Source organism: Vulpes vulpes, chromosome 13 (assembly GCF_048418805.1).
Source record: "Vulpes vulpes isolate BD-2025 chromosome 13, VulVul3, whole genome shotgun sequence".
NCBI lineage: Eukaryota > Metazoa > Chordata > Mammalia > Carnivora > Canidae > Vulpes > Vulpes vulpes.
In genome coordinates this window covers 135,706,606-135,731,872 of record NC_132792.1, presented here as the reverse complement: position 1 = coordinate 135,731,872, position 25,267 = coordinate 135,706,606, and the positions used below count along the sequence as shown (strand labels likewise).

Below are 25,267 nucleotides of genomic sequence, written 5' to 3'. Positions count from 1 at the left end.
ACCATAAAATTTACCCTTTGAAAGTGTACAATTCAGTGATTTTTAGTATATTCATAAAATTGTACAACCATCCTTACTATCTAATTTCAGAACATTTAATCACCCCCAAAATAAACCTCGTACACCCCCCAACTCCAGGCAACTACTAATTTACTTTCTGTCTCCATAGATTTGTCTATAAATTTCATATCAATGGAATAATATAATATGTGGCCTTTTTGCCTGGCTTCTTTCACTTGGCATAATGTTTTCACAGTTCATCCATCTTGTACCAGGTATTAGAACACCATTCCTTTTTATGGCTAAATAATATTCCATTATATGGGTATATCATATTTTGTTTATTCATTCATCAGTTGTTAGACATTCCAATTGTTTCCACTTTTTAGTTATTATGTAAAATGTTTGTATGACCATTCACATACAATGATTTTTTTTTTTTTTTTGGCAAACCTATGATTTTGGTTCTCTTGGGTATATACATAGGAATTGAATTGCTGGGTCATATGACAACTCTATTTTTAATTTTTGAGGAATTTCCAAACTTTTTTTCAAAGTGACTGTACCATTTTACACTAGCAATTTGAGGGTTTACCAGCAATTTGAAGGTTGCATTCTCTTCACATTCTCAACAACAGTAGTTTTTGTCCATCTTTTGAATTATATCTATCCTAGTTAAGTGTGAAGTGGTTTCTCATCGTTGTTTTAATTCACATTTCCCTAATGACTTATGACGTTAAACATCTTTTCATGTGCTTATTGGCTATTTGTATATCTTCTTTGGAGAAATGTCTATTCAGATCCTTTGCTCACTTACAAATTGGGTTATCTGGTTTTTTAATTGCTGAGTTGTAAGTATTCCTTATATATGTTCTAGATACAAAGCCTTTAAACAGATATGTGATATGCAAATACTTTCTCTCATTCTGTAGCTTTTTTTCATTTTCTTGATAGTGTCCTTTGAATTACAGGTTTCTCATTTTTATGAAATCCAACTTAATCTATTTATTCTTTTGTTGCTTATGCTTTAATTGTCATATGTAAGAAATCACTGCCTAATCTAAGGTCATGAAAATTTACATTTAGGTCTTCTACTAAGGATTTTATGGCTTTAGCTCTTAGAGTTAAGCCTATAATCCATTTTGAGTTCTTATTTATAGCATGAGGTAGGATACAGCTTCATTCTTTTATATGTCAATATCCAGTTATCCTAGCAACTTTGTTGGAAAGAATATTCTTCCCTTACTGAATTGTCTTGATACCCTTGTCAAAAGTCAATTGCTCACAAATAGTATACTATTTCTGAACTTTCAATTCTAATCCATTAATCTATACATCTATACCTATGCCACTGCCACAGAATTTCAATTACTATAGCTTTATACAGGCATACCTCATTGTACTATGCTTTGCTTTATTGCATTTTGCAGATATTGTGGGTTTTTAAAAAGATTTTATTTATTTATTCACGAGACACACACACACAGAGGGAGAAACATAGACAGAGGGAGAAGCAGGCTCCAGGTGGGGAGCCTGATGAAGGACTCGATCCCAAGTGCAGGATCATGCCCTGGGCCAAAGGCAGACACTCAACTGCTGAGCCATCCAGGCGTCCTGATATTGTGTCTTTTAAAACAATTTGAAGGCCTGTGGTAAACCTGTGTGGAGTAAGTCTATTGTTATCATTTTTCCAATAGCATTTGTTCACTTTGTCTCTATGTCACATTTTGGTAATTCTCACAGTATTTCAAACTTTTAATATATTATTATATTCTGTTATGATGATTGGTGATCAATGATTAGAACTTGCTGAAAGTTTATATAATGGTTAGCATTTTTAGCAAAAAAAAAGCATTTTTAATTAAGGTATGAATTTTTAAAAAGATATTATGCTACTGCACACTTAAGAGACCACAGTATTGTATAAACATAACTTTTCTATGCACTGGGAGACCAAAAAATTCATTTAATTCACTTTGTTGCAATATTTGCTTTATTGCAATGGTCTGGAACTGAACCCATAATATCTCTGAGATATGCCTATAATAAGTTTTGAAATTGTATCCCCTTCCTCAAATTATTCTGATTAAAGCTGTGTATGAACTATATTTCGAGAAATATTGGCTTATGCCATCAAGCACAACTACACTTCCATCAAATGTCTTATTTCTATAATCACTATAAATATGTTTTTTCCAATATAGGCTTCTAAAATAAAAATATACTAATTTATTTATCACAGTTTAGAAACTCACCCACCACTTCTACATTTCCCCCCAGAAAAGAATAAAATTTCATCCTGTTATCTAAATCAGAGATCACAAACTATATCCTTCAGCTGAATTTAGTATGTTTGGCCACATTCTATTTTTACAAATGTTGATTTGAGTTCCTTTACATGAATCACATACTCTCTAATTCATAGAGTTCCCACTACTCTAGATTATGTTATATCCAGCTGATTTCCCTCATTTTTGTGCAACGGAATTGGCCATATCTGATCTAAACAAATCCTTAAAATTGTTCCATTAAGGAAAGCAGCAAAAGTTCTACTTTGTTTTATTTTGTTGTAACCAATGCCCAATTCTTTCAAGGATCTTATCCAAATGCTAGATTAAATTCAAGGATCATTTCTTGAATTTAGGAAGATTTAACAGATGTTTGCTAACAGTAGTTCTATAACTTGAAAAATTAGGTAAAGGAGGGTGAAACTCCACTTGGTTCAAAGTACTGTTATCAAGAGTAGTAAAAATTTCAAAGTTGAAGACTCTTAATACAGTGGGTTAAATGTAATTCAGGCTTATTAATAAATTTCAGTTAGGGATCCCTGGGTGGCGCAGCGGTTTAGCGCCTGCCTTTGGCCCAGGGCGCAATCCTGGAGACCCGGGATCGAATCCCACGTCGGGCTCCCAGTGCATGGAGCCTGCTTCTCCCTCTGCCTGTGTTTCTGCCTCTCTCTCTCTTCTGTGTGACTATCATAAATAAATAAAAATTTAAAAAAAAATTTCAGTTAAAATCCAAATTTATCTTTACTAAAGAGAATGAAAAATTGGCTCATACTCCTTGAAGGAAAATACACAGATTTTTAAGAAAATGTTGGCTGGCACAATTTTAAAATGTCATTTTAAAGGCTGAAACAAAGACAGCCTCAGAAAACCTACTGAACTATAAGGAAAGTTGGCCCTCTACCTGAGGCAACACTGGTACTGAAAATTACCATATAAGCTGGAGCTATAGTTTCAGCATAACCACATCTCCTTTCCTTCCCTAGGAAGGAAGCAGAGATTCTGCCTGGGTCTCCATCCTCATACTCAGCCTAATACATCTAGAGAATGTTTTGCTATCACTAGAATAGTATATGATGACAAAGATCTTAAAAATGTATGGGATTATTAACAGTTAAAAGCTGGGTAGAATCCAATTGGGCCATAAGATGAGCCAGGACATTTTTTTCCCCTCGCTCATCCTCTTCCTGGGGCACAGCACATTCTTCCTTTTCCTTTGGGGCTGAAAACATACAAGCCTAGGATAATAGAAGAGAGCCTTTTATAATACAAGCTTAAAAAGAAAAATGAGGTAGAGATTTTTAAGAACAAAGTTATGGGGAATCCCTGGGTGGCTCAGCGGTTTAGTGCCTGCCTTTGGCCCAAGGCATGATCCTGGAGTCCCTGGATCAAGTCCTGTGTCAGGCTCCCGGCATGGAACCTGCTTCTCCCTCTGCCTGTGTCTCTGCACCACCCTTCTCTCTCTTTCTATGTCTATCATGAATAAATAAATAAAATCTTAAAAAAAAAAAACTTAAAAAAAAAAAGGAACAAAGTTATGCCAACAGGTCACCATCTTGGTAGAGAGAAATGTCTGATTAACTTGTAGATGGTAGATCCCAAGGGCCAATACCAGCTGTTTTCTTTCAGTCTTTCCCAGCCTGGTTGGATCAGAAACATTCTCCAGGGTAAAATCAAGTAAAACTCAGTAACTGAAACCCAGGCTAAAAACCTAAAAAAAGGAGAAAAGCTGAGAGGGCAAAAGAGTAAAAGCAGAGGTAAAAGATGGAAAGTCTTAGAGAGATAACTAAAGAGAAGCTTCACAGGGAGGTTCCCTGAGGCATCAGGAAGCGGGTGGCTGAAAAAGAGTCAAGTGTTACCCTTGAGGATCGGGTAGGATAGAAGTACACAGAGGAACCCCACCTCACATGAATCCCTACCCAAGATGAATTCTGTAACAGGTGCCTTGAGCCTGCAGAAAAGAACTACTCTCTAGATCCTTCAACATACACTGGTATAACTGATCAGCTAACAGCAAGACTTCTTTTTTCTTTCAGTATTGCACTGTATCATCATGCTCTTCTGAAATTAAGGAGATTCTCATAAAACAAGTAATATTTGTAAAATTTCTATGTGCTGTACTATCAGACATAAACAGAAAGCAATTATACTGATTTTTGAAAAAAATAAGATCTGGGGGCAGCCTGGGTGGCTCAGTGGTTTAGTGCCACCTTCAGCCTGGGGAGTGACCCTGGAGGCCCCAGGATCGAGTCCCGCATTGGGCTCCCTGGGTGGAGCCTGTTTCTCCCTCTGCCTGTGTCTCTGCCTCTGTCTCTCTGTGTCTCTCTCATGAATAAATAGATGGAATCTTAAAAAAAAAAAAAAAGATCTGGGACAAAAACTGGATATTTCTAGATAGGTGAAATATGCAAAGTAATGTCTGTCTTCCAAAGGTGACCTGTTTTTTCAGAGCCTGATAATGTTGTGTATTTTAGGATTGACTCATAGTATCTGAATATGTTCAGCACATTAGTTTCAACCCATATTCACTTATTTTAAGCTGTTTACTTCTCAAGCTAAAAGCTTATTAATTTAGATAAAATGTGTTTTGACCCTATTTAATAAAAAAGAGCATTTAAAAAGGAGGTTTTATCAGTACTATTGGGTATCTATCATCTTTTTACAAGAGTCCTATACTATATTAATAAGTGATCTTTAAATGGATTTATAAGGAGACAGAGATTCTGAATACTAAGAATGCACTAGTTTTTCTGTGTATTAAGGACTCTTGTGGACAAAATAGACCCTTCTCTGTCAATTCATATAAACAAGAGAACAGGTCAGAAATAGATATATCTACTTCATTTGGGATGTTGGAGAACAACTAGACCATGATCACTAAATGCCTTAAGTAAGAAACAACCACCAGACTGTGACACAGTCTACACTATAATCCAGTAGGTCAATGAGCCAGTGGAACATGCAGGAAATTGTTCAAGTATGGAAATTTTCTGGCATTACTTCTCAGCAAAAAATGCCCGCAAAATGGGCTATATTACTAGGACATGGACAAGAATCAAAATGTCAAGTGGACCTCTAAAAAATAAGAGCTTCTGAAAACCCTGGGAAGACAATCCAAAAAGCAAAAGACCAGAGAGTCCTATTATGCTTCTTTTAAACCAATGCAGTTAGCAATTCTAGTACTGATGGTTGGATACTGTCTAGATACAATTAAGAAGTTCTGGGTAAATAAGGTAAAGGTCAAATCACTATTTAGTTAAAAATGCCAAAGACACTGATGGTAAAGTGTACTTGAAAAGGGAAGACAGAAAAATACCATGAACATCAAAAAAAGCTTTTCACGTTGAAATTCTGCTAGACTATAGAAAGAATACCTGAGATATGAGGTCAAACAGAATCTTAGACTCAGAGACTCCAAGTGATGTTGACTCTAACCTTTAAATGAGAGTAGATAATGAGGGATTCTTAAGAGAGGCAAAGGCCATTGGTCTGTTTGCTAGAGAGGCAGACAAAAATAACAATATTTTGGGTGTCTGGGTGGCTCGGTCGGTTAGGCATCTAACTCTTGATTTCAGCTCAGGTCATGATATTAGGGTCCTGAGACCAAGCCCTGTGTTGGGCTCTGTGTTCAGCAAGCAGTGTGATTGTCCCACTGCCCCCTCATCTCCATTCAGCTCACTCTCTCTCTCTTAAATAAATAAATAAATAAATAAATAAATAAGAAACTTTCTGCCCATGTGAATTAAACAAAAGCAAAAAAAATTTATTTCTAATTTGACCAACTATATGAAGAAGGTGAAGCATGGCAGTCTGTTTCAAGAAGGTAAAAAAAAAAAAAACAGGACCAGGTTATGTAAAGTTTTAGCACGGTGAATGGCCCAGAAATACTCTCCAGGAAAGCTGACTAGTATCTTGTCCTCAAATCTTTGAGATTTAAAAAAATGAAGTCTGTGAGGCACCTGGGTGGCTCAGTCAGTTAAGCATCTGACTCTTAATTATAGCTCAGGTCATGATCTCAGGGCTGTGGGATCAAGCTCCACACTGGGCTCTATACTCAGCAGAGTCTGCTTATCCCTCTCTTCTGCTCCTCTTCCACCACCCTCCCCTTTAAACAAACAAACAAACAAACAAATAAATAAAATCAATCTTTAAAAAAAAAAGTGAAGCCTGAGAGTTTGTCAGCAAAAATTAGGTATTAATTAAAATTGGAATGGTGAAGGGATCCCTGGGTGGCTCAGCAGTTTAGCGCCTGCCTTCGGCCCAGGGCATGATCCTGGAGTCCCAGGATCAAGTCCCATGTCGGGCTCCCGGCATGGAGCCTGCTTCTCCCTCTGCCTGTGTCTCTGCCTCTCTCTCTCTCTCTCTCTCATGAATAAATAAATAAATCTTTAAAAAAACAAATAAATAAATAAAATAGAATTGGATGGTGAAGAGAGGCAACTACTCTCCAAAACAAGGCCTCAATTCCTGCTAATTCCATGTGACAGACTTTGTTCTGTATTGTACAATCTAAATAACTTCTAAACTGGACGACTATTACTAATGATCGCAATGCAGTTATTTAAACAATTACGTTAGAAGATGGTTTCACAGGGGATCCCTGGGTGGCTCAGCAGTTTAGTGCCTGCCTTCAGCCCAGGGCATGATCCTGGAGTCCCGGGATCAAGTCCCACCTCGGGCTCCCTGCATGGAGCCTGCTTCTCCCTCTGCCTGTGTCTCTGCCTCTCTCTCTCTCTCTTTCTCTGTGTCTCATGAATAAATAAAATCTTAAAAAAAAAAAAAAGAAGATGCTTTCCCAATCCAATTTCCAGGCAATGGGAAGCATTCAAATACTTTATATAGCTTTGCAAATAATCATTAAAATATAATACAGATCAAAATTACACGCTGCCTTTACTCAAAACTCTACCTGAAAAAACTATACCATAAAAATGATTTGGAACACTGCCATTCATTCAACCCTTAAGATCATAATTTTTAAGATTTTACCCTATATTAAAACTGTGCAACTCCTGATTCTAATTATTTTTACCTTTTTTCTGATTCTAATTAAATAAATATCTATGAAAAAAATAAATATCTATGACTGGATATTTTTTAGATATTTTGAGAATTTTATTTAATAAATTTTATGTTTAGGGATCCCTGGGTGGCGCAGCGGTTTGGCGCCTGCCTTTGGCCCGGGGCGCGATCCTGGGGACCCGGGATCGAATCCCATGTCGGGCTCCCAGTGCATGGAGCCTGCTTCTCCCTCTGCCTGTGTATCTCTGCCTCTCTCTCTCTCTCTCTCTGTGACTATCATATATTAAAAAAAAATTAAAAAAAAAAATAAATTTTATGTTTATCAAATTCCATATTTTAAAGCAGTTGATACTAAGAATTTTAGTCCATGAGGTATATGCACACTAGAAATGTTTTGTTGTGCCAGATATACCAATGACTGTTCTCAGAAAATCTGCCTCCATGTACAGCTCCTGTTGAGTGTGCTATAAGTCATATGACTCACTCAAGGCTACCTCTTTCCAGCACATATTAGATAAGACTTGGACAACTAGCCTAAGGTAGTACATACCTAAGATCTAGGACTATGCAGCCTTATTTCAAAATGAGCAGGACCAGTTAGGTTATCCCTCAAGAATTTTACCTAAAACATATAAAGACATTTGCCAAGAACTGTTGATACTAGACTTGAACAATCATGGCAAAACTTTCTAAGATACCAAAGATCCAATGCAAAACAAAGCCACAAAGAAGTTGGTAGAGAAAGAAGGAAGAACATTCAATTCATAGAGAGTAATAAAGAGTAAGAGAGATGAGTGCCTGGAGTTCCTGTGGCACCTGTCCTTCCTGAGGTCTACTTATTCATCTTCTCCTGGATTCCCTGTATATTTATAATAATCTCCCACTGTTCTTGAGCTATTATGTCTAGGTTTCTATTTCTTAAAATATCTTAACTCAAACAGAAGGAATTCCCAAATATATTATTAAAACTCAAGAGCAAAGCCATTTTTCAGACTACAGGATTTCACAGAAACATTCAGGTAAAGATGATAAAAATAAATTTGTCCATTAATTCTGCATTTCTATTTTCCTTCAACAGATACTCCTTGTATGTCTACAAGTTGACTATAATGTATATACAGTAGTCCACAAAAGAGATATGGCTTCTCTTTTCAAAAATATATAATCTAGTGGGAGAAATAGGCCTTTGAAAAGTAATACACAGTAAAGAAATAAATAACCACTAACTACAGGGTGCTATTACAGAAGGCCAAAAGTTTAGACTACTTAAGAATTACTGATCAGGAAAAGCTTCTTAGAAGAAGTAACATTTAACCTTAGGCCTAAAGGAGTCAGCCAGGTAAAGAGTGAAGGGTACATTGTAGGCAGAAGGGAAAGAATATGCACACGTTTTGACCTGGACCATGGAAATATGTTCCAGAAACTAAAAGAGGCCAGTGTTGAAGTATAGTAAGAGAAAGACTGATCCAAGGTTACCACTGAAGAGGAAAGAAAGGTAAGATTATAGGCCAAATGAAACAACATGAGTTTTATTTATTGGGAAACACTCAAGGATTTTCAGCAGAGGAATGACTTGACTTGATATGTGTTTTATGAGAATCTCTCTGGATGCTATGGAGAATAATGGAATAGAAGAGGGTCAAGTGGAAAGAACAGTGAGGAAGTAACTAAATAGTATGTGATACTGGTTTGGAAAAAGAAAACAACTTTCTAGGCCTATTTCAAGAAGTGTACTTCATAAGCCAGTGAGTACAATATTTTCCAAATATGTTCAGTTATAAATTACTCAGAGATACATACATATGCAGTAAAAAATACAGATGTCATGGCAATGATAAAACACTGAATTCTGTATAATGGTTCCTTTGAGGAAGGTAGGGAGGGAGGTATTTCCGGGGTGAGGGAAGTAATAGTATACAAACTAATCTCGTTCATATTTTTATTATTTTTTACCAGGGAGATAGATATAGAAGAGTTTATTGTATGTGTTAATGCTTTTAAAAATGTTTTAAATATTGAATCATAAAAATAACAATATATTTAGTTATTTAATTTAATCCACTATGAGCTTTCTGCAACAAAAAATACTATAAAGTAACTTTAGTTATTCCAATTCATGATAAATGGAAAGGTTTTTATTTGGAAAAAAAACCTGTTACCCTATAACTTTTAAGTCAGTGATATATGTTCTCATTATAGGAACTGTTTACACATAATTAGATGCTGTGAGTTATTAAATAGGTTTGAGATTTATGAAGTCATTGTGAGTCTTCAAAGTAATGTGGGTTTGATTTTGCTAAAACAAATACCATTCCTACTTTTAACAGTACACATGTACCTTTATTTTAAAAGATTAGGTTTGACATGCTTATTCTTCCACTGATCATTTTTCATAATTATGCCACCCTGTATATTTCTTAAAGATTGACCTTAAATGTTCCCAAAGGTACCAGAATCTGCTTCTAGAACAAACACTGTAGAGAAATTGTAATTCAAGCATTTCCAGAATAAAGCATGCAACAATAACATGTCCCAGTCACTCCTCAACATCATTGGTCCCCAAGATGTTCCCTAAAGCAGAGAAGCTGCACAATCAGCCATCCTTCCCTCTCACCACTTATATAGTGAAACTATATAATCAATAAAACCCCCAGTGATCCATCAGCACATCCTGTCCTCTCTACTTTTAAAATCTGTCTAGAAATCAACCACTTCTTACCATGTCCACTATCATGAACTTGGTCCAAGCAACCCAGGTTATTACAATATATAACAGAGTATGCCTCTCCTATACTTAAAACTGTCCAGCTGTTTCCCATCTCAGCCCAGTAAAATCTAAATTCTCTACAATGGTTAAAAGTCCCTACTAAGACCTGTTACATTTCTCTTTCTTCATCTTTTTCCATGGCACTTAACACCTCTGATGGTTATATACTCTATTTAATTATTTGTTTATTGTCTATATCTTCCACAAGGATAAAAATTTAATGAAGGTAAGAGTTTTGTCTGCTTTTCTTTACTGTTGTATTCCCAAACCTGAGTGGTTTAGGAGAAGCATTCAATAAATGGTTGTTGAATAAATGAATGAAATGAGTGAAATATTCCTTTAAAGTCATAGTAAGCACAGACAATGGTTCTGCCATTTAAACTTGAGGTTTCTACTTCTTCCTGTAGTGTCAAAATTAATGCAAACACAAGAAAGGGCTGTAAGACAACTGATGTGAGAACCATTAAAAACCCTGTGGGTGAGAAAGAAGTTAGAATCCAGAAAAAAGATTTTAGAGAGTTTTTTTTTTCTAGTCCTGAAAATTTCTATTGACAAATTAAACTTTAAAATAAGGGATCCCTGGGTGGCACAGCGGTTTAGCGCCTGCCTTTGGCCCAGGGCGCGATCCTGGAGACCCGGGATTGAATCCCATGTCGGGCTCCCTGCATGGAGCCTGCTTCTCCCTCTGCTTGTGTCTCTGCCTCTCTCTCTCTCTCTCTGTGACTATCATGAATAAATAAATAAAATCTTTAAAAAAAAAAACTTTAAAATAACCTTTACAGTATTTACTGGTTGGTCAAAGCCTTTTTTTCCTAGTCTTGTAACCAACTGCTACTCAACATTTTTACAATATTTATGTTTATGTCACCTATGCTCATTCTAATTTATTTTACATTCAATAGATTACTTGATAAAGATGTTAGCTAATGCCTATATAGTAATCACATTGCAATATATAAATGTACTGAATCAACACACTGTATATCTCAAACTTATACAATGTTATGTGTCAGTTAGATCTCTAAAAAATTTCAGGTATTACCGTTTGAGGGAGAAAATGGGGGCAAAGAATAAGAATATTATATAATGAATCTACTCTTCAGATAACAGCCTCAGAAAACTGTTTTGAAAGAGGGCATATGCATGGTGATATTTAATTAGATAATGCAGCACTATACTGTCATTTTTTTCATCACCCTAAGAAGAAAGGAGACAGGAAATATACTCTAATTTGAAGGGTCAATGATTTCCTTACATTCCATAAAATACCAAGTTACTATATAAAGCTGAATACAATTTGATACTCTAAAAATTGAACTATCTGGGAAGAGCCAACTTCAAACATTATCTGTCAGTTATCTTGTCAAGAATAAAAGAAATACTGTTTTTCTTATGTCTTCTGAAAGAAAGTGGAAGAATAGAAATACTTTAGGAGGACTACTTGAATCACTAGTCAAAATGAAATCAATTAAACTTCCATTAAGGTCAACGGCTATACTGTTGGTTTTAGCAAAAAAAGCATCTCAACTAGAGGGAAACAAAGGTGGTTAGAAAGGTAAGAAAGAACCAACAGCTAAGTTGACCTACTCTCTTAAGAATTTCTAGTGTCATCTAGTTAACTGAAGAAATTGAGAAGCAATGAAAGAGCTATATAGGTGGATAGAACAGAATGGAGGGTTACATTCTTAATTATATATTTACTATGTAGCAGGCACAGTGCTTGGCACTTCATATTCTCATTCAATCCTTAAAATAAATCTGGGACACTGGTTTTGTTAGCATCATTTTACGGAGAAATAAACTGAGATATATACAGGTAAAGTAACATAATGTGATGCAGGAAGGGTTAAATAAAAAAAAAAAAAACCTTAACTACAATGTTAAACTATCTCTATGTTGCTTCTTCTATAACTGAATACACTGCTGGATTTTTCCTATCAGGTTAACTGTAGAAGTACAAGAGTGATTCAGCTCTTAGATCCAGCTCTTAATTCTCATCTGTATGCAACTTCAGAAATCAAGTGGATGAATTTTTAACCAGATAAATTTTATTTTGTTCCATATTCATCAACTCTAATCTGATCTAGGACCTGCCACCTGAAAAACAAAACAAAACAAAAACTCGCCTTTAATCACAAAGAAGACTTTCACTGAATGAAAATAACTCAAAAGGTAATGCTCAAAATACTTTGAAACGCTGTTTGGTGGCATCTGCTACACCCTAGTATATACATGCCCTAATCCAGCAATTCCACTCCCAGATGGGTACCCACAGAAGTACATTTGAATGCTTACCAAAAGGCAAGTTCAAGATGTTCATAGCAACATTATTTATAATAATTCTAATCTGGAAACAACCCAAATGCCCATCAACAATACAATAGAAGAATGGATACATGGTAATATAATCCATACAATGGAACAAATGAACCATGTCTAGATGCAACTATTACATGGATGAGTCTCACAAACATAATGATAAATGAAAAACCTGGATGAAAAGAGTTCATATTATATTACTCTTTAAATAAAGTTTGAAAGCAATAAAAACTAAGCTACAGTGCTAGAAGTCAGGACAGTGATTACTCCTCAGAGAGGTAGGGAACGCAGGGGCAGTGAAGGGGAGGAGGGCTTCTGAAATGCAGGCAGTGTTTTCCTTTTTTTTTTTTAATCTGGCTGCTTGTTACATAAATTATGTTCACTTTATGAAAATTCATCAATGTTTTGCACTAATTTTTGCAATTTTCTTTTAATCTGTTACACTTTAACAAAAAGTTCTTTTAAAAAGGCAATGTTCTATTCTTAGTGGGTTAAGAGCACAATATTTATACTATAATTGTTAATACTTCTATCCTTTTTCTTATCTCTCCACATACAGACAGATAATAAAACACAGAAGATTTTGTTTTTTTTATATAAATTTAATTTCAATTATTGGCTAGATGATCATTTTTCAAAAGTTCCATCTAAAAAAAAAAAAAAACAGAAGTTCCATCTATCTCAGTATAATAAAATGTTTTTTTTTCCCCAAACTCTAGTTTGAAATCCTGTTGTTGGGGTGCCTGGGTGGCTCAGTTGGTTAAGTGTCTGACTCTTGATTTTGGCTCAGGTCATGATCTCACGGTGATGAGACAGAACTCCACCTCAAGCTGCAGAGAGTCTGCTTAAGATTCTCTCTCTCTCTCTTCCTCTGCCCCTCTCCCACCATGCACTCAGATGTCACTTTCTCTCTCTTTCTATAAAAAGAATCCTATTGTCATTGTCCTCACTAAATAAGGGAATTAATCTGAGTTACCATATATTAAGGCTTATACAAACATTCTAAATAAAATTGTTAACCAGGAGTTTTTGATTCAGACTATATTGCCAAAGTGTACTGAAGTTCTTCCCAAATTTTCTGCTAATAAATTAATTTCACATTTTTTACCTTAGAATGAATGAAAAAATCCTTAAAAGCACATAAGCTTAGAAAAGCATGAGAGGATGATATGCTTTCTACAAGTCTCCAGCTCAACGTCTTTCTCACTTTGCAATAGGACTGATCTCTGAGCAAAAGACTGATTTTTTTGTTGTTTAGTTTTTGGAGGTTTTTTGGTCAAAATGATCAGTTTTGAAAAATCAACTTTTCCATCTGAGAATTTCTTAGCATTCCATTTGTAACTAAATATTAATTCATAACCATGAATATTTGAATCATTTTCTAAAAAAGAGAATATGACAAAAACAGATACCTATAGATGTTTCTATTTAAGACTATGTTATCATTTCTTCTTTTAGAATATTTTACCACATATGAAAGAAGAGCTTTGATATAAATATTTTATTAACTACAAGAAGGAAAGGGGCAAAGAAAGAACACAGACAGGCAGGAAATAAAAGTTTATCTAAAAATTTCCTTTGCAAAATAATCCTCTGACAAAGATGAGTTAGTGGAAAGAATGAATATCCTGATACTGTTCCCAATAAAGTTTATTTTTAACTGTTAAGGGATGTTATTATTTATTTCCCAGGTTACCATGATCTTGTGATTACAACTTACTCCATGTTTTGGGAAGCTATGCAACTTCCTTAAACAGCTACAGAGTACAGATTTAAGGGAAGGGAAAGTAGTATCTATGATGCTCTTATTAATTTTAATAAACATTAAGATCTTTCGAACATTGTAATTATAAATCACAGCTGGTAAGTGATAACACTTATAAATTTTCTTCTCCCTACCATAAATGTTGCTAATTTTATTAGCATGTATTAGAAATTCAAGTATCTTTAAAATACATTTCCTGAGAAATTATGAATCTGGGTTCCAGAAGACCCACTGACAATGCTCCAGTGTCAGGTATGGAATCATTCAGATAAAGATGATTTTAGAAAGTCATTACTCCAGTGAACTAGAGGATAGTGTTACTATTCTGCCAAAAGACACTGAGAAATTCAATTCAACTGGTGTGAGCATATTAATTTCATTCTCTTTTCTATAATAAACATAAAACTAATCTAGTATGAAAGTAGATAATCCCTTTCAGCAAAAAATATGAAGCAATGGTATTAACTTCTGCAAGCTCCTACTATATACAAAATTGTTAAAATGTCATACCCTTACTTTCCTATTTTTTAAATAAATACCATGAAATACCAAACTCAGCACAGTATTCAGTGAATAGGACCTATGAATATTTATTTATCAAAAAGAAATTTTAGTATTACTTTAAGATCACAGAAGTCAAAGATATAAATCTGGTTTTTACTTTCAGAGAGTACTGCACTAAATTTGAGGAGTCAGAACTGTTCATGATATCAGTTTGGATAACCAGGCAAAGTAGAATTTTTAGTACAAATGTCTAAATTTGTGTATAATGTGGTAACACCATTTCGAAATGAATAAAGTTTTAGCTCCTAAATCTGTATTCTTCATTTAGGTTAAATTTAGATATCCATTTTATTTTTTATTTTTTTAATTTTTTTTTTTTTTTTATTTATTTATGATAGTCACAGAGAGAGAGAGAGAGGCAGAGACACAGGTGGAGGGAGAAGCAGGCTCCATGCACCGGGAGCCCGATGTGGGATTCGATCCCAGGTCTCCAGGATCGCGCCCTGGGCCAAAGGCAGGCGCCAAACCGCTGCGCCACCCAGGGATCCCTAGATATCCATTTTAGAAACTAATTTGTAAGTAAGACAAATAGGTGAGTCACTGTGTTATCAATCAGGTTTGCCAGCTGTTCTATATTCAGAATTGGGAGACTCATTCTGTGACCCTCAGCAAATCGCTCAACTTTTCTTTATCAAAGTATGTCACAAATGAGGGCACATGGGCGGCTCATAGGTTAAGCATCCAACTCTTGATTTTGACTCAGTCATGATCTCAGGGTGGTGAGATCAAGCCCTGCCTCCGGCTCTCCCTCAGTAGGGAGTCTGCTTGAGATTCTCTCCCTCTGGCCCTACCTCTACCCATGCTCTCTCTCAAATAAAATAAATAAATCTTTTTAAAAAACATGTTACAAATGTTTTAAAATCTTACACCTTTACAAAATGCTCTGCAACTTTCAAGTACTGTGCAACTTCCAACTAGAACCTCTGAAGAGCAAAATCCAACTATCGTTGCATATGAAATGGTTACTGCTGTGATAGACTGAAAAATAACAATTACGCTTTGTACAGCTTATGCATTTTATCTTTTAAAATCTTTTTTATAAATATTTGATTAAATTTGATTAATATAATTGAAATGGTTAGACTTTTAATAAAGGAAACTTTGTATGAAAAGAAATGTAGTAATACAAAACTGTTTAGATTATATTAGGCTTATATTTTTTACTACTCCAGCTTTCTAATGTAAGACAGCTATAATTTACATACATTTATATTTCAAATAAAAAAATTCTCATCTAAAAACTTTTGTATCACTGCTAAGACTGTTGAACATTTTGATTGGCAGCATATAATATATGCATGCATAATGTTGCTTATTTCTTTAAAAGAATAAAATGAATAAATGTAGCCATATAAGGAACTAAAAGTAATAAATGAAACAAATCAGATATCTAAGAAATTTGCATACTAATTTTTGAAATATTCTATGGAAATAAATGGTATAGAAGCTTTAGTGCATAACTTTACTATTATCTGGTAGGAGTCCCAAACATCATGTGCAATGGAAATATGAATTAAGGATTAAATTACTATATAATTAGAAAACAAACTTAGTGGTTACCAGAGGGGATGGGTGGAGGGATGGGTAAAATAGGGATAAGATTAAGGAGTGCACTTGTTGTGAGAAGTGGTAGGTGATGTATGGAGTTACTGAATAACTATATTGCACACCTGAAACTAATATAACACTGTATGTTAACTAAACTGGAGTTTAAAATAAAATAAAATATAAATTACTATGCAATTTTCATTTCTATTCACTCTTAGGGTGTAATTGCATTACTATTAAAAACATCTGATTTTGAATTCATTTATATAACTTTAAAGGTCCTTTATCCTTTATATTAGTAATACATTATTACACAGATAAAGGCTTATTATGAATTTTAATTACACAAATTTAACTACCACATCTTACTGTGTAGGAATTATATATGCTTTAACATTTTCATTTCTCACAAATAATAAAATTATAGTTAAAATAATCTTTACTAAAAATTCAAATAGAACTTTCTGGTCAGTATTTATGGCTGTTACGTATAGGGAAAAATAAAATGAAGAAAGAAAATTATAACCATTTTAAATAGAAACTACTCTCTATTTTGGCTTAGGTATGAGAGATGCAGTCACTCTACCTCACAAAGCAGTAAGTCGATGATGTGGAAGACCATGCAGAGTGGGAATTTGGCTGTAAAAAGAGTGAGGAACCACTGGGAGGCATACATATGAACTTCCAGGTTCAGAACACAAAAATGGTGGTGCAGGTCCGGTAACTGCTCCTAAAAAGTTAAAGTGGAAAATTGGGAAGCTTTATTTCCTCTTACAACTGCAACTTATGACAAGCTTTCTATGAGCACTCTTGATTTTTTGCACCATTCATTGAATTTTATGTAACTACACAGAAGTGGTAATAGGAGATGAGCACTGGGAGTAGGATAATCAAGGAAAATAAAGAAGACTTGTTATAAACAAATAACAAAGATCACCTCTTGCTCACTTGATTGTTCTTGTTTCTTGGGAAATACTTACTCTGACAGAACACTCTGTAGTCTAATGAATGTCATCCTTCCAGAGTCAAATCTAGCACCTGATCAAATGGGTTACCTTACTACCTAGGAAAGAAATATATCCTCTCTTTGGAGACCACTTAATACCAATACCATCTGGGATCTATGATATCACTTCAGTATATTTTGGGGGTATTGAGAAAAGCCCAAAACATCACCAGACTTTAAAACAATCTATTTTTGACATTAAAAATGACAAACTATAGAAATCATGCAAGTATATAATGCAGGAAATTGGATGTCTCCTATTATGCTTATCCTTTGTTTCCCAAGTTACACAGGTAAATGCTTTTCAAAAGCATGAAAGGTAAAGGGCAGGGTATTAGCAAAGCTATTCCTATAACTGAAAAGCAAAGACATCTAAAAGCCCACATTAGTTTTGTTTTCATAAACATCATAAAAACAAAAAGAAAAACCCTACTTCTTGTACAAAATGCTTTTTGAAAAGCACCCAAAGTTACCCATCAGGTACTTTAAATGGGGTGTCCAAAGGTCATCCAGTCAAAGATTGCTAATAGAAGAATGTGTTTGGATTTTTTCATAATACCATGAACTTGCTATTCATTTATCAGGTACATTTATTTGACTCTCAAAGCTCTTAAGAATACTGACCTTCAAAAAAATGTAAACTTTTGTAAATAAAAGGTAAAAAAGTGAATAATCTCAAATATTTACTTAGACCTCTAAAAAAGAGCCCACTGCTTTCAATATCCATAGTTACCAGATTCTTCTACATAGTCTTTTTTCTCCTTGATGCCCATATGTCATTGGGTTTATAGTTCATTTAACATCTTTCCCCTATTTCTTCTTTTAGGTTTTCTACCCTCCAACATTCTCTTCTCCCAGTAGAGTTTAAACTCACTGCTAATCTGTCTTCTTTGTTCTAGTCTTTTAGTCTCCCATTGACTCCACTTCCTCTTCAGACACCTACAGAGCGCTGACAGATCAGGCCAACAAACTCTTACCATTGTCTCTACTGCCATGACCGACTAACCTTCCTCCTTAACCACTTTACCTTTCCCCAATGTGCAATCTATCCACTCATGTATTTACTTCACACTTCTCTTGGGTTCTCAAACCTCCTACAGAGAAAGCCATATAAACATGTTATATAGACCCATTGTAAATTTAAGATTTCCAACTTCAGGTGGCATTTCAAAGCTACTCAGTAATTCCTTTTATCAGCACTAGTCAAAAAATTTGCCCTTGCTCACAATCTTTCTTATTATGTAATATTTGACATATATAAAATGATATGTTCCTCATACATATAAATTTACATATTATAAAACAATAACATTGTTTGAAATCAAGAAATTACATGAGAAAAAAATTTAAATATGTCCTCACATTAAAGTGTTTAAGTGTTATTCTTTTTCAATTCTTTTTCTATTTCTTTCAAGAGTTCTCTACATGTGGCCCTAATATGGCACTAGTGATAATTACGGAAGGGAAAGTTCTTAAGTATTTCAACTTTTATTCTGTAAATATCTTCATTTCTTTACAAACAATACCCAGAAATCTCTTCATAGACTTAATTCACTATATTCACACTTCAAAGTATATTAAAATTGAATATTTACAATGGAAGCTATTTTAAAAATGATCAAATGGTTAAATAAATATTAACACCAATGCAGATACTGGTCAGAAACCAAATGTATTTACATTTTCTGTAGAATTCCATTAAACTTTCATGAATTATTATTGTTCATCAATTTTATTACTTTTTCTGTAATTCAATCCTTGAGTGGCAAAAGCCTAAATTTTATTTACCTGTATTAGTTTTTCCAACTGATAGAACTTGCAATGAAGATCTTCAAAGTTGTTTTTGTAGAGATCTCGTAAACCATAGTCATACATGATTTTCACCAAAACACAGAATGCTTGTTCCTCTGGCATCTATAGGAAAATAGATTTATATAAAACATGACTGAATGGCATTTGGCCAGAATGTCAGAAAAGTTCCTTCCTGTTATTAGTCCTCTGCATTAATAGCTAATTTCCTCAGAGCCAGCCCTCTGCAGCAATATTGGTAAAATTTGTGTTGAAACCTTCCAGCTTCCTTACTGGACATGAACTTCATCCTTTTGTGAATTTTAATCATCCTGTTAATTCATTCATTAAGCCATCTTTTTTTTTTTTAAGATTTTCTTTATTTATTCATAGAGATGCAGAGAGAGAGAGAGAGAGAGAGGCAGAGACACAGGCAGAGGGAAAAGCAGGCTCCATGCAGAGAGCCTGACCTGGGACTTGATCCAGGGTCTCCAGGATCATGCCCTGGGCTGCAGGTGGCGCTAAACTGCTGCGCCACAGGGGCTGCCCTCATTAAGCCATCTTAAAAACAGGTAATACAGTCACATGATTTAAAAAATCAATACAATGCAAAAGTATGTAAAGGTAAAAGTCTTACCTCTGTATAATAATTCCCGGACCTGATCCCCACCTCTTTGGCATAATCCTGTAATTACGCTCAATAATTTCTCAGTATCCTGCTAGTGTTTTTTTATGCAAATAAAAGAATCACTTTCTTTTTATTTTTTCCCTTTCCCACATAATATTCTATATATATTATGATGCATCTTGCTCCCCCCCCCCTCAATAATATTACCCAAAGAGGGATTTCTGGGTCAAAGGATAAATGTATTTTTCATTTTGATAATAAGGTACTGTCTTCCCATGGTCTTCTTGATGTTGTTGTTTTCTTTCTACACAAAGTTTTTAGGAAAGAATTTTATGAACTTTTATCATTAAGAGTTAAATGGCAAAATCTAATATACCCCTCCCAGAGGCATTTTTATCTGAACAGAGAATGAAATCTAAAATCCAAGGAACAAATCTCTAAATTGTGGTATCAATAAACTGAAGGGATTTAGAAAGATACATATCCAATATTCTAGAAATTACATCAAGCAAATAGAAAAAGATTTTATCTTTAACTCAGTGTCCTAAGATGTAACTATTATGTAAACATTCACTTTTTTTTAATAAAGATTTTATTTATTTATTTATTTGAGATAGAGAGCAAGAGAGAGAATGAGCACAAGCAGCAGGGAGAAGCAGGCTCCCTCCCCGCTTAGCAGGGAGCCTCAGGGCTTGATCCCAGGACCCTGGGATTAGGCCCCTGAGATCAGGACCTCGAGATGAGGACCTGAGCTGAAGGCAGATGCTTAACTGACTGCACCAACCAGGGACCCCAGTAAACATTTACTTTCAATATCACTTCTTTGAAAGTCTGACCTTGGATGATTATGGTATTAGACTCCTTTCTTAGACTAAATTCCCACCCAAATAATTGAATCAAGTAGAGTTCTATTTACTCACTTAGAAATGTAACTGTTTTTTAAATTTCCTACACAAATTGGCCACTTCTAATTCTTCTAATAAACCATGAAATACAGTATTAATTAAATAAAACCTCCTAAAGTAAGTACACTTAGTTGTTGTTTTTTTAAAAAAGATTTTATTTATTTATTCATGAGAGACATAGAGAGAGAGAGGCAGACACAGGCAGAGGGAGAAGCAGGCTCCATGCAGGGAGCCTGACGTGGGACTCCATCCTGGTTCTCCAGGATCAGGCCCTGGGCTGAAGGTGGTGCTAATCCGCTGAGCCACCAGGGCTGCCCAGTTGTTGTCATTTTAATTCTCTAAACATTTGTTTATTTCTTTTTTACCTATGAGGTATTTGGGGCTTTGACCCCAGGTGTTCAATTCAACAAGTATTTTTCAGCTTATACTTAGAATACAAGTGCTCTGTATTCTTCCTCCCCCAACAGTTCTGTCATTGAAGCTTCAAGTGACACTAATTTGCATATGCATGGTATACTACTCTCACCACCATGGTCTAAGCCTCTCCTACTTCCTCTCAGATCTCTATTAAAATGGTCATACAAAAGCGCTCTTGTAAAATAACCATAGCCAGGACTAGAGAACCAATTCGCTTATTTTTTTCTAAGTGAATGATGTTTAGTTGAATATTTTATCATTTGATAACCTATAAAGGGGATAAACCTTTATTGCCTTGCATGGGTAAAACCATTAAAGCAAATAAAAGGTTTAAATGCCTTTTAGTATTCATACATGAACATGAGAGATGCATGCACTGTGCTAGGCCCTGTGGATATAAAAGTAATGCTATCGCATCTTCCCAAAGGACTAGTAAATAGGCAACTCTCCTTGACTTTGACATTGACACAGAAATCCTGGGATATGAGAGGTAGGATGTGTAGATGAGGAGTTAGATATCACCACAGTTAGAGCATAAGTAGAAGAATGGCTGGATATGACCAGGGCAAATTAGTCAGGAAAATGATAAATGAACATAAATCTCTGCTTTGCTTTTGGGTACGGAGCTTAAATTCTCCCTCCCTCCATCTCTCTATCTCCATCTTTCTCCGCTCCCTTCTCCTCTCTCTCCATCCGTTTCTCTCTCACAAACAATATATCTAATACATGTTCTCCAAAAACAAAAGCCTTTGTAAGTTTGAACTTGATCACCCCAAATAAAATGGACAATCCCAGTCTATAACCTTCATTTTTAAAAAATTTATATTTAAGAGAGTTAGGAGTCTTAGAGCTATTATCCTTCATGTCTAGCTTTGGGCAATGTAATCTCAAAATGAGGACCACAATAGATTAGTTAGCAGATCCATCACCTCACACAGTTACAATTTTTTTGTGTGTGTAGTAAACACTTTTTAGATCTCTCTTGGCAACTTTCAAATATACAATACAGTATTGTCAACTATAGTCACGAAACTGTTACATATCCAAAACTTACTGATTTTATATCTTAAAGTTTGAACTATTTCACCTCACTCACCCCACTCACCCATTTCCCCCACGCCCTGTGGCAACTTACAGACTATTCTCTTTTATGACTTCAGTTTGTTTATATTCCACCTATAACTAATATACAGTATTTGTCTTTTTCTGATTTATTTTACTTAGCATAAGGCCTTTGAGGTCCAATCACGCTGTCACAAATGGCAAGATTTCCTTTTTTATGACTAAATAATATTCCATTATATGTATATACATTATATGTACCTATTCACTTGCTGATGGACACATAGGTTGTTTCCATGTCTTGTCTACTGTAAATAATGCTGCTATGAATATGGGGGTGCTAATATCATTTTGAGATGGTAATTTCATTCTCTTTGGATATATACTCAGAAGTGGAACTGCTGGATCACATGGTAGTCTATTTTTAATTTTTCAAAGAACCTCCATACTGTTTTGCACAGTAACTGCACCAATTTACATTCCCACCAACAGTGCACAAAGGTTCCCTTTTCTCCACATCCTGCCAATACTTGTTACCTCTTAACTTTTTCATAATAGCTACTCTAACTGGTTTGAGGCAATATCTCATTGTGTTTTTGTTTTGCATGATGATTGGTGATTCTGAGCAACTTCTCATATACCTGTTAGCTTTTGAATATCTTCTTTGGAGAAATGTCTACTCAAGTCATCTGCCCATCTTCTTACTGGGTAATTTGGGTTTTTTTCTTTTTCCTCTTGAGTTATAGGAGCTCTTCATATGTTTTGAATATTAGCCCTTCTCAGATACGTGGTTTGGAAATATTTTTTGCCATTGTGTAGACTGCCCTTTCATTTTGTTGATGTTTCTTCTGCTATGCAGAAGTTTTTCAGTTGATGTAGTCCCACTTGTTTATCTTTGCTTTTGATGTCATAATCAAAAAATCATTGTCAAGACCAATGTCAATAAGTTTTTTTTTTTAATCTATGTTTACTTCTAGGAGGTTTATGGTTTCAGGTCTTACGTTCAAATATTTAATCCATTTTAATTTTTATGAGAGATGTAAGATAGGGGTACACTTTTATTCTTTTGCATATGGCTGTTCAGTTTTCCTAACACCATTTATTAAACTATCTTTCTCTATTAAATACTATTAGCTTCCTTGTCAAATATTAGTTGAATATATATGCGTAGATTTATTTCTAGGCTCTCAGTTCTGTTCCACTGGTCTGCATATCAATTTTTATGACAGTAACATACTGTTTCAATTACTATAGTTTTGTAATAGAGTTTGAAATCAGAAAGTGTGATACCACCAGCTTTGCTCTTCTTTCTCAGGATTGTTTTGTCTATTCAGGGTCTTCTGTGATTCCATGCAAATTTTAGATTATTTTTTCTAATTCTGAAAAACTGCCATTGGGATTATACTGAATCTGTAGATGGACTTTGGTTATAAACATTTTGGTATAAACATTTTGACATTACCAATTCATCTGATCCATGAGCATGAGATAACTTTCTATTTGAGTCGTCTTCAATTTCTTTCATCAGTGTTTTGTAGTTCTCAGTGTATAAATAATTCACCTCCTTAATTAAATTTATTGCTAAATATTTAATTCTTTAATATTATTGTAAATGGGATAGTTTTATTTCTTTTTCAGATAGTTCATTGTTAAGCATATAGAAACAGAAGTGAAGTTTGTGTGTTGATTCCATATCCTGCAATCTTACTAAATTTGTTCATTAGTTCTAATAGTTTTTTGGTAGTCTTTAGGGTTTTCTATATAGAAGATCACGTCATTTGCAAAAGAGACACTTTCATTTTTTTTCCTTTCTGATTTAGATATTTATGATTTCTTTTTCTTGGCTGTCTGCTCTGGCTAGGATTTCTAGTACTATTTTGAATGGGAGTAGTGAGAGTAGGCAACCTTGTATTGTTCCTGGTTCTTAGAGAAAAAGCTTTCTCTTTCTTTCTTTCTTTTTTATTTATTTATTTATTTATTTATTTATTTATTTATTTATTTATTTATTTATTTATGATAGACATAGAGAGAGAGAGGCAGAGACACAGCAGGAGGGAGAAGCAGGCTCCATGCCGGGAGCCCGACGTGGGACTTGATCCCAGGATTCCAGGATTGTGCCCTGGGCCAAAGGCAGGCACCAAACCGCTGAGCCACCCAGGGATCCCTCTTTTTCTTTTTCTTAGTGGAGATGTAATTGACACATAATATTATATTGGTTTCAGGTATACAACATAATAGTTCAATATTTGTATATAATGTGAAATAATCACAAGTCTAGTTAACATTTGTCACCATACACAGCTCATTTTTTTTGCAATGAGAAATTTTAAGATTTACTCTATTAGCATCTTTCAAATACCAATATAGTATTTTTAACTATGCGGTACATTACATTCTTATAACTTATTTATTTAATAATTAGAAGTTTACACCTTTTAACTCTCCCTTCACCCATTTCATGCACCCCTAAGCACTACCTCCATCTTTGGCAACTATCAATTTGTCTATGTCTATGAACTTTTTTTTTTTAAATTCCACATATAAGTGAGATCAATAGTATTTGTCTTTCTCTGTTTAACTTATTTTACTTAGCATAATGCCCTCAAGGTCCATTCATGTTGTTGCAAATGGCAAGATTTCATTCTTTCATATACGAGACACATTTTCTTTATCCATTCATCCATCAATGGCCAGTTAGGTTGTTTCCATATCTTGGCCATTGTCAATGATACTACAATGACCACAGGGGTACATATATCTTTTTGCTTTAGTGTTTTTATTTCCTTTGGATAAATACCCAGAAGTTGAACTGTTCGACCATATGGTAGTTCTACTTTTAATTTTTTTAAGATCCTCCATACTATCTTCCACAGTGGCTTCACCAATTTACACTCCCACTAATAGTACACAAAACTTTCCTTTTCTCTACATCTTTGCCAACAATTGTTATTTCTTGTCTTTTTGATAATAGCACTGTAATATATGTAAGTTAATATTTGTGTTTTTGATTTGCATTTCCCTGATGATTAGTGATGTTATCCATCTTTCATGGATACCTCTTGGTCATTTGTATGGCTAGAGGGAAAACTTTTAACCTGCCACCATTGAGTATGATGTTAACAATTGGCTTGTCATATACTGCCTTAATTATGTTGAGGTACATTCTCTACCCAATCTATTGGGAATTCTTA

At 34.6% G+C, this 25,267-nt stretch overlaps 1 protein-coding gene across 5 annotated transcripts in view; it reads right to left on the bottom strand.

Moving 5' to 3' along the window:
- RABGAP1L (RAB GTPase activating protein 1 like) overlaps positions 1-25,267 on the bottom strand; it is a 724,498-nt gene that overhangs the window by 241,988 nt on the left and 457,243 nt on the right. For all 5 annotated transcript variants that reach the window (XM_072733070.1, XM_072733072.1, XM_072733073.1 and 2 more), the window contains 2 exons: positions 19,065-19,190; positions 16,857-17,000 (listed from right to left, as the gene is read on the bottom strand). In XM_072733070.1, coding sequence (XP_072589171.1) covers positions 16,857-17,000; positions 19,065-19,190 — 270 coding nt within the window. The remainder of the gene's footprint in view (positions 1-16,856; positions 17,001-19,064; positions 19,191-25,267) is intronic.